The following is a 12,180-nucleotide window of genomic DNA, read 5'->3' as shown; positions in this document are numbered from 1 at the left end:
ACTTGCTGCCCCGAGGGGAGGCCCTGCTGGGGCGGGCAGGGTCATCCCGAGAACCACCCCGGCCAGCGTCCCGGCCGGCCGCCGCCCCCGGTCACGTGTCCTCAGCCTCCCGCCGTGCCCGCCCCGCCCCTCCCGGCCCGGCCGACGGCCCGCGCCTCCCCCGGCGCTGCTGCCACCTCGCGCTCGGAGGCGTCACGGAACGTGCTCGCTTCTCCCCCTCCCCCTCCCTTCCCCTCCCGCCCTCCCCCACTCCCCCTCCCGCGCCGAGACTCGCCGCCGCCGCCGCAGCCGCAGGAGTAGCCGCCGCCGGAGCCGCGCGCAGCCATGGCCGAGAACCCCGGCTTGGAGAACCACCGCATCAAGAGCTTCAAGAACAAGGGCCGCGATGTGGAAGTGAGTGTGCTTCCGCGGTCTGGGCCCGCCCGGCTGGCCCGCCCGGCCGCGCCGGCCCGGCGGCGGGGAGGGGCGGGGGGCCGGCGCCGCGCTGGTTCTCGCCGGCTTGCGGCCGGTCGGAGTTGGCCGCTGTCTCCCGTCCCCGCGGCCCGGGGCTGGGCGAAGCGGGCGGCGGGGCGCGGGGCCGGGCTGCAGGCGCCCTCGGGAGCTGCCGGCACAGGGACCGGGGGAACGCCAGGGCTTTCGGCCCCGTCACGCGGGCGCGGCCTGGTGTCGGCGAGGAAGGGATGTGGGGCTGAGGCGGGGTCCGCGGGCCGGGGCCGCGCGGGCGCACGGGGATGCTGCCGCCCCGGGCCGCCGTCCGCCCCGCCGAGGGGGCGGCCGCGCCTCGCGTCCGCTGCCCTCGCTCTCTCCCGCCCGGCGCAGCCCCCTCGGTGCCTCCCGCGCTGCCGCACATGGAGGCTCGGCAGTGCCGGTCCCCGCGCCTACCTCCTGCGAGCCGGGCCCAGGCGGGCGGCGGCGGCCCGCAGAGGGGGGTGGGGACCAGCCGGGTAGCAGACTTGTTTGAGGGTGGTGGGTGGGGGAGGGTAGGGATGCACCAGGACCATTTTCTTATATTCCACTGCTGGTCTTTGGACCGGTCGTGCTGTGCTGTTCCAGCTCCTAACTCCTGTTACTGCTGGCATTTGGAGCGAGCTGAAGGTGGACAATAGTTTACATCTATTGTGTTGAGGCTTGGGGAAAGAGGTGGTTCCGACCTCCGCTCCTAGGACCTGTTTTCTTAGCCTTTCTTGGAATGGGGGTGTGCACAGGATGATCATTTCTTTGGCATGTTTCGCTGAGATAAATTGGATACGTGGGTTCGTACGTCCTTGTGCATACCTCGTGTTCCAGGCTGGTAGAATTTCCAGGTGGCTGCAAAACTAAACCTTCATCGTGGTCACTCAGTTCGTTGCTACTCAATATGTTGCCATTGTCTCATTACGGTGACATTAGCAGGTAGTATTTGCAAACTCGGCGTATTGAGGCAGCGCTAGAGGTCTCTCTGCAGCTACTAAAAGCAATGAAGCATTCTGCACAAACTTCACAGGGATCCTGACCTCTGGATTTGTTAGAGGGGGGATGATTTTACCTCCTTTGCTAATGCTAGGGGACAGGATTTGCAGTTCTGTAATTTTGACTCAGGGGCCAGTGTGACTAAGAAGAATATATTTTATTCTGTCTCAAAGAGAGAAGGTGGTGGGGAGAATAAACCATTCAGCTTTATGTTTTTTAGAGACAAACTCTGGCCATGATCCGGAGCTATAAATTAAGTACTAATTGGAAAAAACCTGGGGAAATATCTGTGGAATTCCCATTCGAGTGAGACAAGTAAAGGTCATCTGTCTCTGTCTTGGTCGTGGTTACGTTTCGCTTGTGGGAAATACTTCTAAGCAAAGATGAAACTTGAGAAATGGGAACTGGAAATTTTGGAGCAGCCTTTTCTTACCAGTCTACTTGATGAGAAGAGTTAATTCTGAACTTTTTTCATTAGTAATTTTTTTGAAGTCTACTCCATTGCAAAACACAATTTATATAGTTTTAAAATGGTCATATTGTTCGTACAAAAAAAACTAGTAACATTCTTTCTTCGGTATTGGTACAGATTTTTGTTCTCATTTGCCTTATTATTGTGTTCTGGTGTTTAGTGATACCTATTAAAGACTCCTGTACATAATAGATGCACAACAGTTACTTGCTGATGATCAAAAGGTAACTAGTGACTTCTAGATGTGAAAAAGACAGCATGGTTGCCAAGCCATTCAGCCTGACACTGGTCACAGAGTTACATTTCTCAAGAAACATTAGATAACTGACACATGAAATAGCAGACATTTAAATAGTCGTTCAGGGGCCAGCACTGTGGTGTAGCAGGTAAAGCTGCTACCTGGGACACCGGCATCCCATATGGGTGCAGTTTGAGACCCGACTGCTCCACTTCTGATCCAGCTCCCTTTCCCCGCTGATTGATCTGGGAAAGCAGTGGAGGATGGCCCAGGTGCTTGGGCCCCTGCACCCACATGGAAGACCCAGAAGAAGCTTCTGGCTCCTGGCTCCCAAAATAGTTCCTTTGTGGTCATTTAGGGAGTGAACCAGTGGGTGGAAGGTCTCTCTGTCTCTGTTTCTCCCTCTCTCTGTAACTGCATTTCAAATAAATAAATCTTAAAAAACAGTCACATGTTTAAAAAAGTAGTAATTCAGTGTGGCAGTCACTATGCTGTACTGAGAGCTTCATGATACCTCATAATCCTGTCACAAATTGTGAGCTAGATGTGGTCTTATCCCCACTTTAACTGAGGAAAGAACTTCAGATGCAGAAGCTTAGTGCTTATGTTGGATGTGCAAGTCATGCAGGATATGAGCACTCACTGTCTTGGGTATTTAACAGTGTTAGGTCTTGGGTACTCAGAGGACTTGGATTTAGCTTACACGACTCAAGAAGTTTGCAGTCCAATGGGAATGATATTTACAATATACTGTATCAGTGTGTGTTAAGATACAGGTGTTTGGAAAATGCGTTGGAAGACCCTAACTTGGAGCTGAGCCATCAGAGATGTTCTGGTTAATTCCTTACGGATGAATGGGAGTGAGCTGATCCTGAAGGAGAGGACTCAGGAGAAGGGGGAGGGAAAAGAAGGGGCATTCCAGACTTGAGGGAGCAGTAATGGAAGAGCATGGAGAATGTAATAGACTGCTGAGGCTGTGAAAGAGAGGGAGAGGGAGTGGTAGAGATGTGACTGAGGGTAAGCTGGGGTCAGATCTGACCAAGGGTCTTCATTGTGGATTGAGGGGTAACTGATACTATGTGGCATGTCTAATTGAGTCTTATCTGTTAGAAACTGTATTACATTAGAAATATACTACACTTCAGCTCTGAGTAGTTGTGATTATCAAGCTGTTAAAAAACAGGTGAACCTTGATTATTTTCACAGGGTAGATAAAGGTGAAACATACCAACATTTGATACACAAGATGCTAGATGTACAATTAAATATGTTATTTTCTAAAGAGAATGAAAGGGTAGCATTATGCCAAGGAGATTGGATAAAGAGAGTTGTGGAAGAAAATAATTTCATAGTCATTTAGTCGAGAATGGCTTCTTAGAAGGAAAATTGGAGAGAACAAATGAAGTCGATGATTCTTATAGGAAATGTGTGCCCAGCTTGAAAGGTGCACATGAGAAATTAGTGGCTAAAGACCCAGGTAGACAAGATTAGGTTAGGGTGTGAAGAGCTGAGACTTGCTGATGGCCTGTTTGTTCAGAGGGTGAGTATGCCTTGTGGCAAAGAGATGCTAGGAAGTTTTTCTTAATAGGGAGATCTGAAGGAATTCATCGCAGAATGGAGTTAGGAGATGGAAAAGGGTGACAGGGCAGTGATAGCTAGAGTTAGTTGTGGAGGAATAGCACTGTTATTTGGTCTGCAAGAAGGAATTTCCAAAAACTTGAGACTGGAGATGGCTACAACCTGGAATGAGAATTTGATGATGATCTTTCTCCTACTCCCCAGAAGAGAAAGAGATAAAGGTTATGCTGAGGTTTTTGGATGAAAGTAGGGAAGGGAGTAGTTACCACTGATAGCAATTTGGAATTTGGAAAGGAGAATGGATTTTGTAGCTAAAACTAGGAAGTACATAGTGAAAATGACACTCTTAATTTCTTTTGTTTTTAAAAAAGGTTTATTTATTTAAAATTCAGAGTTACAGAGTGGGATAGAGATCTTGTGTGGCTGTTGCCTGCATTGTGGCACAGCAGATTAAGCTGCCACCTGCAGTGCCTGCATCCCATATGGGCTCCAGTTTGAGTCCTGGCTGTTCCATTTCCTATCCAGCTCCCTGCCAATACACTGGGAAAGCAGTGGAGGATGGCCCAAGAGCTTGGGCGCCTGTACCTATGTGGGAGATCTGGATGAAGCTCCTAGCTCCTGGCTTCAGCTTGACCCAGCCCTGGCCGTTGGCAGCCATTTGGAGAGTGAACCAGCAGATGGAACATTCCTCTCTGTCCCTCGCTTGCTCGCTCTCTCTTTCTGCCTTTCAAATGAATAAAAAAATCTTAAAGAAAGATCCTCCATGTGCTGGTTCACTCCCTGGATGACCACAGTGGCCAACACTGGGCTAGACCAAAGCCAGGAGCTTCATCCAGGTCTCCCACATGGGTGGCCGGGGCCCAAACACTTGGGCCATCATCTGAGGCTTTTCCCAGGCCTTTATCAGGGAGCTGGATTGGAAATGGAGCAGCTGGGATTTGAACCAGTGATGCTGGCATTGCAGGTGGCAGTTTTACCAGCTATGCCATGGTGCTGGCCCCAACCCTTAATTTCTTTTATTTAGTCTAGAATGTGCGTTTCAGTAATAGACATTTTGCATGTAAGCCGTTGAAATTTTTTTAAAGTTTTATTTATTTATTTGAAAGGCAGAGTTACAGAAGCAGAGGCAGAGAGAGAGAGGTGTCCTCCATTTGCTGGTTCACTCCCCAAATGGCCACAATGGTTGGACCTGAGCTGATCCAAAGCCAGGAGCCAGGAGCTTCTTCCTGGTCTCCCATGTGGGCCCAAGGGCCCAAAGACTTGGACCATAGAATAGAGCTAGATTGGAAGTGGAACAGCCAGGACTCAAACCGGCACCCGTATAGGATGCTGGCATTGCAGGTGGCAGCTTTTCCCGCTCTGTCACTGCGTCGGCCCCAAGCCATTGATTTCTTTTTAAAATATTTATTTATTTGAAAGCAGAGTTACAGAGAGAGAAAGAGAGGTCTTCCATCTGATGGTTCATGCCCCAGATGGCCACAAAGGCTGGAGCTGGGCAGATCCAAAACCAAGAGCCAGGAGCTTCTTCCGGGTCTCTCACATGGGTGCAGGGGCCCAAGGACTTGGGCAGTCTTCTAGTGCTTCTTCCCCAGGCCATAGCAGAGAGCTGGATTGGAAATGGAGCAGCCAAGACTTGAACCGGCGCCCATTTGAGATGCTGGCACTGCAGGTGGCAGCCCTACCCACCATGTCACAGCACCGGCCCCCAAGTCATTGATTATTAAACTGTTTTCGTTTCCTTTAAAAAAAAAAAAAAAAACACATGCATTTAGAACTTTTCAGATACACTTACAGAAAAGTGCATGAGACGATTCTGTTTATTAAACACCAATAAAACACTGAGGTAACTGCCATTCATCCAAGTCAGTGGTTCGGTTTCTTGCTCCTGTTTATCTCAAGCATGTGACGTTTTCATCAGTAACAGTAACTAATACTTAAAAATGTGGACATTTATTAGTTACAATGTACCAGTAGTGAATACTTTATATGGATTATTTAGTCTTCAGCATAGTCCTGTGATGCAGGTAGTATTATTATTATTCCCATTTATTTTTGAGGAAACCTGAGACTGACAACTTTTAAGTAATGAGCTGTATGTCATGGCTTAGTAAGTGACAGAGCAAAGACTGATGTTGAAACTTTATGATTCTGAAGCCAGAACTCTTGCTTATTGTGCTGTGCTCCACTGAGGGGAGTCTAAGACTTGACATGTAGGAAGCATGTCTGCAAGTTAATAGGAAGAATGAAGAAATCTTGACTGTGTCACAGAAATTCCATTTCAGTTCTTTAAACTTTGCTTATCAAAATTTTTTGACATGGTATTTATTGCTTAATTTATTTGCTGTTTTTTCTGTTTACTACTACAGTGTTTCCTTCTTATTAGCAAGGAGCCAGTTCATTCATTTTTATCAAAAAAATGGTAACCTATATTCCTGGAGTTAACACTTAAACTTGATGCTTTAATTTCTAAGGGCAATACATATTTTATTGTCTTCATATTTAACTAACTCTTGCAAACTTGCTTTCCTCTCTCTATCTGAAACTTCTTTTTTTGATGTTACTATATAATTGTGCAAATATAAAACTTTATCCTGGGCCGGCGCCGTTGGCTCAACAGGCTAATCCTCCGCCTTGCGGCGCCGGCACACCGGGTTCTAGTCCCAGTCGGGGCGCCGGATTCTGTCCCGGTTGCCCCTCTTCCAGGCCAGCTGTCTACTATGGCCCAGGAGTGCAGTGGAGGATGGCCCAAGTGCTTGGGCCCTGCACCCGCAAGGGAGACCAGGAGAAGCACCTGGCTCCTGCCTTTGGATCAGCGCGGTGCGCTGGCCACAGCGCGCCAGCCGTGGCGGCCATTGGAGGGTGAACCAACGGCAAAGGAAGACCTTTCTCTCTCTCTCTCTCTCTTTCTCTCTCTCTCTCTCTCTCTCTCATTATCCACTCTGCCTGTCAAAAATTAAAAAAAAAATAAATAAAATAAACTTTATCCTGAACTCCCTTCTCTTCCCTCTTTTCATCTTTCTCTGGGTTAGCCATCTGAAGAGCCCTTAGATGTGTACCTTTGTGACAACCTTGCTACTACCACCTCTAGTTTTTTCTTTCTTTCTTTTATAGTGATGCTAACAAGCATTTTTTAAAAAAAGATTTATTTATTTATGTGAAAGGCAGAGTTACAAAGAAGCAGAGACAGAGAGAGAGAGAAAGTCTTCCATCCACTGATTCACTCCCCAAATAGCTGCAGTGGCCAGAGGTGGGCCGATCCAAAGCCAGGAGCCAGGAACTTTTTCTGGGTCTCCCATGTGGGTGCAGGGGCCCAAGGATTTGGGCCATCTTCTACTGCTTTCCCAGGCTATAGCAGAGAGCTGGATGGGAAGTGGAGCAACCAGGACATGAAGCATCCCATATTGAAGCATCCCATATTGAAGCATCCCATATCGGATGCTTGGCACCATAGGTGGCAGCCTTACCTGCTACGCCACAGTGCTGGCCCCTGCCTCTAGTTTAGACTCTTGTTATTCCTTCCTGTGTAAGTGTACCAAGTTTTCCTGCCTTCGTTATCTTCTCTCCCCAGTGTATCTTGTGGATTGATCTTTTGAAATCTTTTGTACTTTCCTGTTTACAATCCTTCACATTGCTTTCAAGATAAAAGTCCTTAGCATGCCACACATAATTCCTTTTAAGGCCCTGCCTCTTCTGCCTCACCTATATATGAGTATATTTCCTCTGTGCCACTTAGGATGAAGTACTTGAGATGGTTGGGATAGCCAGTATAGTTTACTCTCTATTCCTTTTACATGCTGTTCTCTATGCCTTCCTTATCATCTGCTGAATGGGGTTTGCTCTAATAGAGTCTTGGCTTCAATATCACTGGAATACCAAGACTACAATTCTGTAACCTTGTCATTTTAGTTCAAAAACATTTGGAAGTTCTCTGTAAGGCTTTTCCTGACAGATTATTCCCTATTCCTTTCCTCCTAATGCTTTATTAAGTAAATTTCTCTTCACCTGTTTGGGGTAAGTTGCTGTGGTGTACAGCAAATTCTGGATAGCTAGCAAAGTGTGCAGGCTTTGTCAGGAAGCCCGTTGAGGATGGAGGTCTTGCATAACTGGTCATTTTGTGAACAGTACATAAAATTTAATAAATAATCTTTGAGAAGAGAGATTAAATAATATACTTGGAAAAACTCTGCCTTTGAGAATGAAAGGTACCATGTTATCCTAAGATACTCTTTTCTTTTGATGTTGGCTTTATGACGTAGATACTGTTGTGTAACCTTCCTTTTAGTCTGTTCTGCTGTAATTTTTTTTTTTTTTAAGATTTATTTATGTATTTGAAAGGCAAAGTTACAGAGGCAGAAAGAGAAATCTTCCATCCGCTGGTTCACTCCCCAGATGGCCGTAATGGCTGAAGCTGGGCGGATCCAAAGCCAGGAGCTAGGAGCTTCTTCCTGGTCTCCCACATGGGTGCAGGGGCCCAAGGACCTGGGCCATCTTCTACTGCTTTCCCAGACTATAGCAGAAAGCTGGATCGGAAGTGGAGCAGCCGGGACTTGAACCGGCACTGCAGGCAGAGGCTTTACTGCTACATCACAGCGCTGGCCCTGTAATGTATTTCTGTAACATAAGTTAACCTATACTTGAATGATAAATAGAGGAAAGATACAAGTTAATTTGTGTAGGTTCATACTTGAATTTTAGTGACACATTAATGTTTAGTACTCCCGAGTAAGAGCCCTGGAACACAAAGCATAGAAACAGAGTTGAGCAGAGCAAGCACAGAATATGCACTTTGCCCATGCACCTATATTCTGTCTTGACTTCATTTAACTATATGCTGTGTCCTAGAGGTGCTCATTTCCCCAGCCATCCTGGTTCATTTCCCTCTTAGTTCTTAAATTTGCAGTTTTCCAGGAATCTGTGTTATGTAATAGGCACATTATATTCACTAACTGGTCCTTTCACTTCTTGGATTTCTCTTTTTTGGTTGGCTTTACCAACTCTTTTTCTTACCCATTGAGTGTAGGCACGTCTTGGAATTCTGTGTGTGATTCTCTATAGACTTGTGTTTCTTGCTCCCCCAAGTAGCTCCTTTAGGTTTGACCATCGTTTTGGTGTGAGGGGACTTAAGTCTGTTTTAATCATCTGCTGGAAATGATTCACATGAGTATCTCTTCAGCTACGTAAGTTCAACACGTTTAAAGCCATGTTCTACCTTTGTTTTTTCTGTTTATGGCATCAACACCCTCACTGTGACCTGAATTGAAATTTGATAGGCTTCTTGGACTCCTTCCTCATCTTCCACATTCAGTCAGGTGCCAGTCATGTAGCTTGAATCTCTGTGCTGCCTCTTGATTTTGGCCCTGCCTCTATTCTGCTACCTCCAGCCTACTTTAGGTCTTAGCAGTCTAAAAATTGCTTCCAAAATGTGTTCTTCCTATAGTTGATGAGGTTTTTCAGAGAGCCTGATGCCTGCTTAGTTCTCCAGAGTCAACCTTCACCCCACCCCCTCCCACTCACCTACCCCCACTCCTTTAAGCCCTAGCAACACTGAACTTCTTATATGCTTATACATAATCTGGAATCCTGCCCTCCCCTCTTTGCCAGTGCTATTTCTATTCTCAGGGCTGTCCTGCTGACTGGAATATCCTTCCCTGCCTCCTGTTGCCTAATTCCTTCCCCTTTCAAATACTTAACTCTAAGTTGGATACCTTTCTTTGCCTCCAGAAGAACTCTTCCTTTCTCATTACGATTACGATAATGCATTTTGATTATTTTTTTTTCTGCTTTTCCTAGTTTGTGAGTTTTTTTTTTTAAGATTTATTTATTTATTTAAAAGGCAGAGTTACAGAGAGGGAGGGAGAGGCAGAGAGAAATATTTCATCTGCTAGTTTACTCCCCAAATGGCTGCAATGGCCAAAGCTGGGCCAGGCCAAAATGAGGAGCTAGGAGCTTCATCCAGCTCTCCCATATGAATGGCAGGGACCCAAGCATTTAGTTCATTCTCTACTACTTTTCTCATACTGTTAGGAGGGAGCTGGATCTGAAGTGAAGCAGCCAGGACTTGAACCGGCACCAATCTGGATGCTGGCATCACAGACCATGGCTCTACACCACAATGCCAGCCCCAGATTGAGAGTACTATCTACTACTCAGTTGTTGTCTACTACTCAGTTCAGTGGCTGGAACCAAGTAAGCTCTAAAATATTCCTCAAATAAATACAACTATACTAGGAACCACTGTCTGAGTAATTTACCTAAAGTATATTTTTAAGCTGAAATGTTCAGTCTTTTATGTTTTTTCCTATTGCTTACCAAATCAAGCCCAAATTCTTTAGTATGGCTGATAAAGTATTGGAAGATTAAGGCACAAGACTTTTGAGACTGGCTTATCTCATTTTGCGTGTTTCCAGGGTTCATCAATGTTGGAGCATATGTTAAAATTTCCTTCCTTTTCATGGATGAGTGCCATCTCATTGGATGTATGTACTTCATTTTGATTCAGTTATCCATTGATTAACACTTCAGTTGCTTACAGCTTTTGGCTGTTGTCCCTCTACCATTTTAAAAATACAGTAATTTGGCCAGCGCAGAGGCTCAATAGGCTAATCTTCCGCCTGCAACACTGGCACACTGGCACACTGGGTTCTAGTCCCGGTCGGGGCACCGATCCTGTCCCGGTTGCCCCTCTTCCAGGCCAGCTCTCTGCTGTGGCCAGGGAGTGCAGTGGAGGATGGCCCAAATCCTTGGGCCCTGCACCCCATGGGAGACCAGGAGAAGCACCTGGCTCCTGCCATCGGAACAGCGCGGTGCGCTGGCCGCAGCGCGCTACCGCGGCGGCCATTGAAGGGTGAACCAACGGCAAAAGGAAGACCTTTCTCTCTGTCTCTCTCTCACTGTCCACTCTGCCTGTCCAAAAAAAAAAAAAAAAAACCACTAATTTATTGAGGAAATCAGGTCGATTTACTTGTATCAAATTGCCACAATAGCCAGTGCTGGGCCAGGCCAAAGCCAAAAAGCCAGGAGCTTCAACCTGGTCTGCCGTTTAGGTGGCTGGGGCCCAAGCACTTGGGCCATCTTCTGCTGCTTTCCCAGGCACATCAGCAGGGAGCTGGATTGGGAGTGGAGCAACTGAGATACAAACTGACAGCTCTATCCACTATGCCACAACTCTGGTCCCTAGAAAAATCTAACTTCTAAGCTGATGGTGTCTCTACAAGACTGATCCCACTTCTACATCGACTTTTTTGTTTTGTTAGCATAAGATTTGGCTCTGTTCTCATTTCTAAGTCTATGTTCTTTTATTTTGGAGGTAAAGGAAGAGAATGTAGCCATCCTTTCTTGCAGGTTTGCTATAAAATTTTTTTTATCACAACCTTGCCAGCATGAACAGTTAAAATGATAAACTAAGTCTTGACGGTACTCGTCTTTTTTTTTTTTTTTTTTTTTTTTTTTGACAGGCAGAGTTAGACAGTGAGAGAGAGAGAGAGAAAGGTCTTCCTTTTCCATTGGTTCACCCTCCAAATGGCTGCTACCGAAGCCAGGAGCCAGGTGCTTCCTCCTGGTCTCCCATGTGGGAGCTGGCCTGGAAGAGGAGCAACCGGGACTAGAACCCGGGGTGCCGGTGCCGCAGGCGGAGGATTAACCAAGTGAGCCGCGGCTCCAGCCTGTACTCGTCTTTACTTGGAATTAATCATTCTGAATGGTTGGATTTTCTGAGTTATGGTGTTTACTTGTTTTCATACCCAATTTTCTTTTATTTTAAAATGCTAGTTTTTCTGAAAATGCCTATACATTTTTTGCATTCTTCTTTTTTTTAGTTTTTTTTGACAGGCAGAGTTAGAGAGAGACAGAGAGAAAGGTTTTCCTTTCCGTTGGTTCACCCCCCAAATGGCTGCCATGGCCGGCGCGCTGTACCTATCCAAAGCCAAGAGCCAGGTGCTTCCTCCTGGTCTCCCAAGTGGGTGCAGGGCCCAAGCACTTGGGCCATCCTCCACTGCCTTCTTGGGCCACAGCAGAGAGCTGGACTGGAAGAGGAGCAACCGAGACTAGAACCCGGTGTGCTGGTGCCGCAGGTGGAGGATTAGCCTAGTGAGCCGTGGTGCCGGCCTGCATTCTTAAATAGAATATAATTTTTTTGTTGTTCTTGAGGATCATCATTATGCATGTGGATTTTGAGTTTTTCTTTTTTTCTTTTCCAATGTTTGTTTATTTATTTGAAAGAGAGAGAGCTTTCATCTGCTGTCTCACTCCCTGAATTCCTCCAATGGCCAGAGCTGGGTCAGGGTTAAACTGAGGGATGAGATCCAGTTCTCTCATGTGGTGGCAGGAACCCAGTTACTTGAATTATCACTGCTGTCTCCCAGGATGTACATTAACAAGAAGCTGAAATCAGGAACAGAACTGGGACTTAAACTGAGGCACTCTGATTTGGGCCTTGGGTGCTTAA

At 46.7% G+C, this 12,180-nt stretch overlaps 1 protein-coding gene across 1 annotated transcript in view; it reads left to right on the top strand.

Annotated features, from left to right (window-relative positions):
- The first annotated feature begins 253 nt into the window (after window positions 1–253).
- Window positions 254–12,180, top strand: part of KPNA3 (karyopherin subunit alpha 3) — a 101,714-nt gene continuing 89,787 nt past the window's right edge. The window contains exon 1 of the mRNA XM_062194235.1: window positions 254–393. Coding sequence (XP_062050219.1) covers window positions 325–393 — 69 coding nt within the window. The 5' untranslated portion in view covers window positions 254–324. The remainder of the gene's footprint in view (window positions 394–12,180) is intronic.

This window comes from Lepus europaeus, chromosome 6 (genome assembly GCF_033115175.1).
Source record: "Lepus europaeus isolate LE1 chromosome 6, mLepTim1.pri, whole genome shotgun sequence".
Taxonomy (NCBI): Eukaryota; Metazoa; Chordata; class Mammalia; order Lagomorpha; family Leporidae; genus Lepus; species Lepus europaeus.
This window is presented reverse-complemented; position numbering and strand designations above follow the sequence as displayed.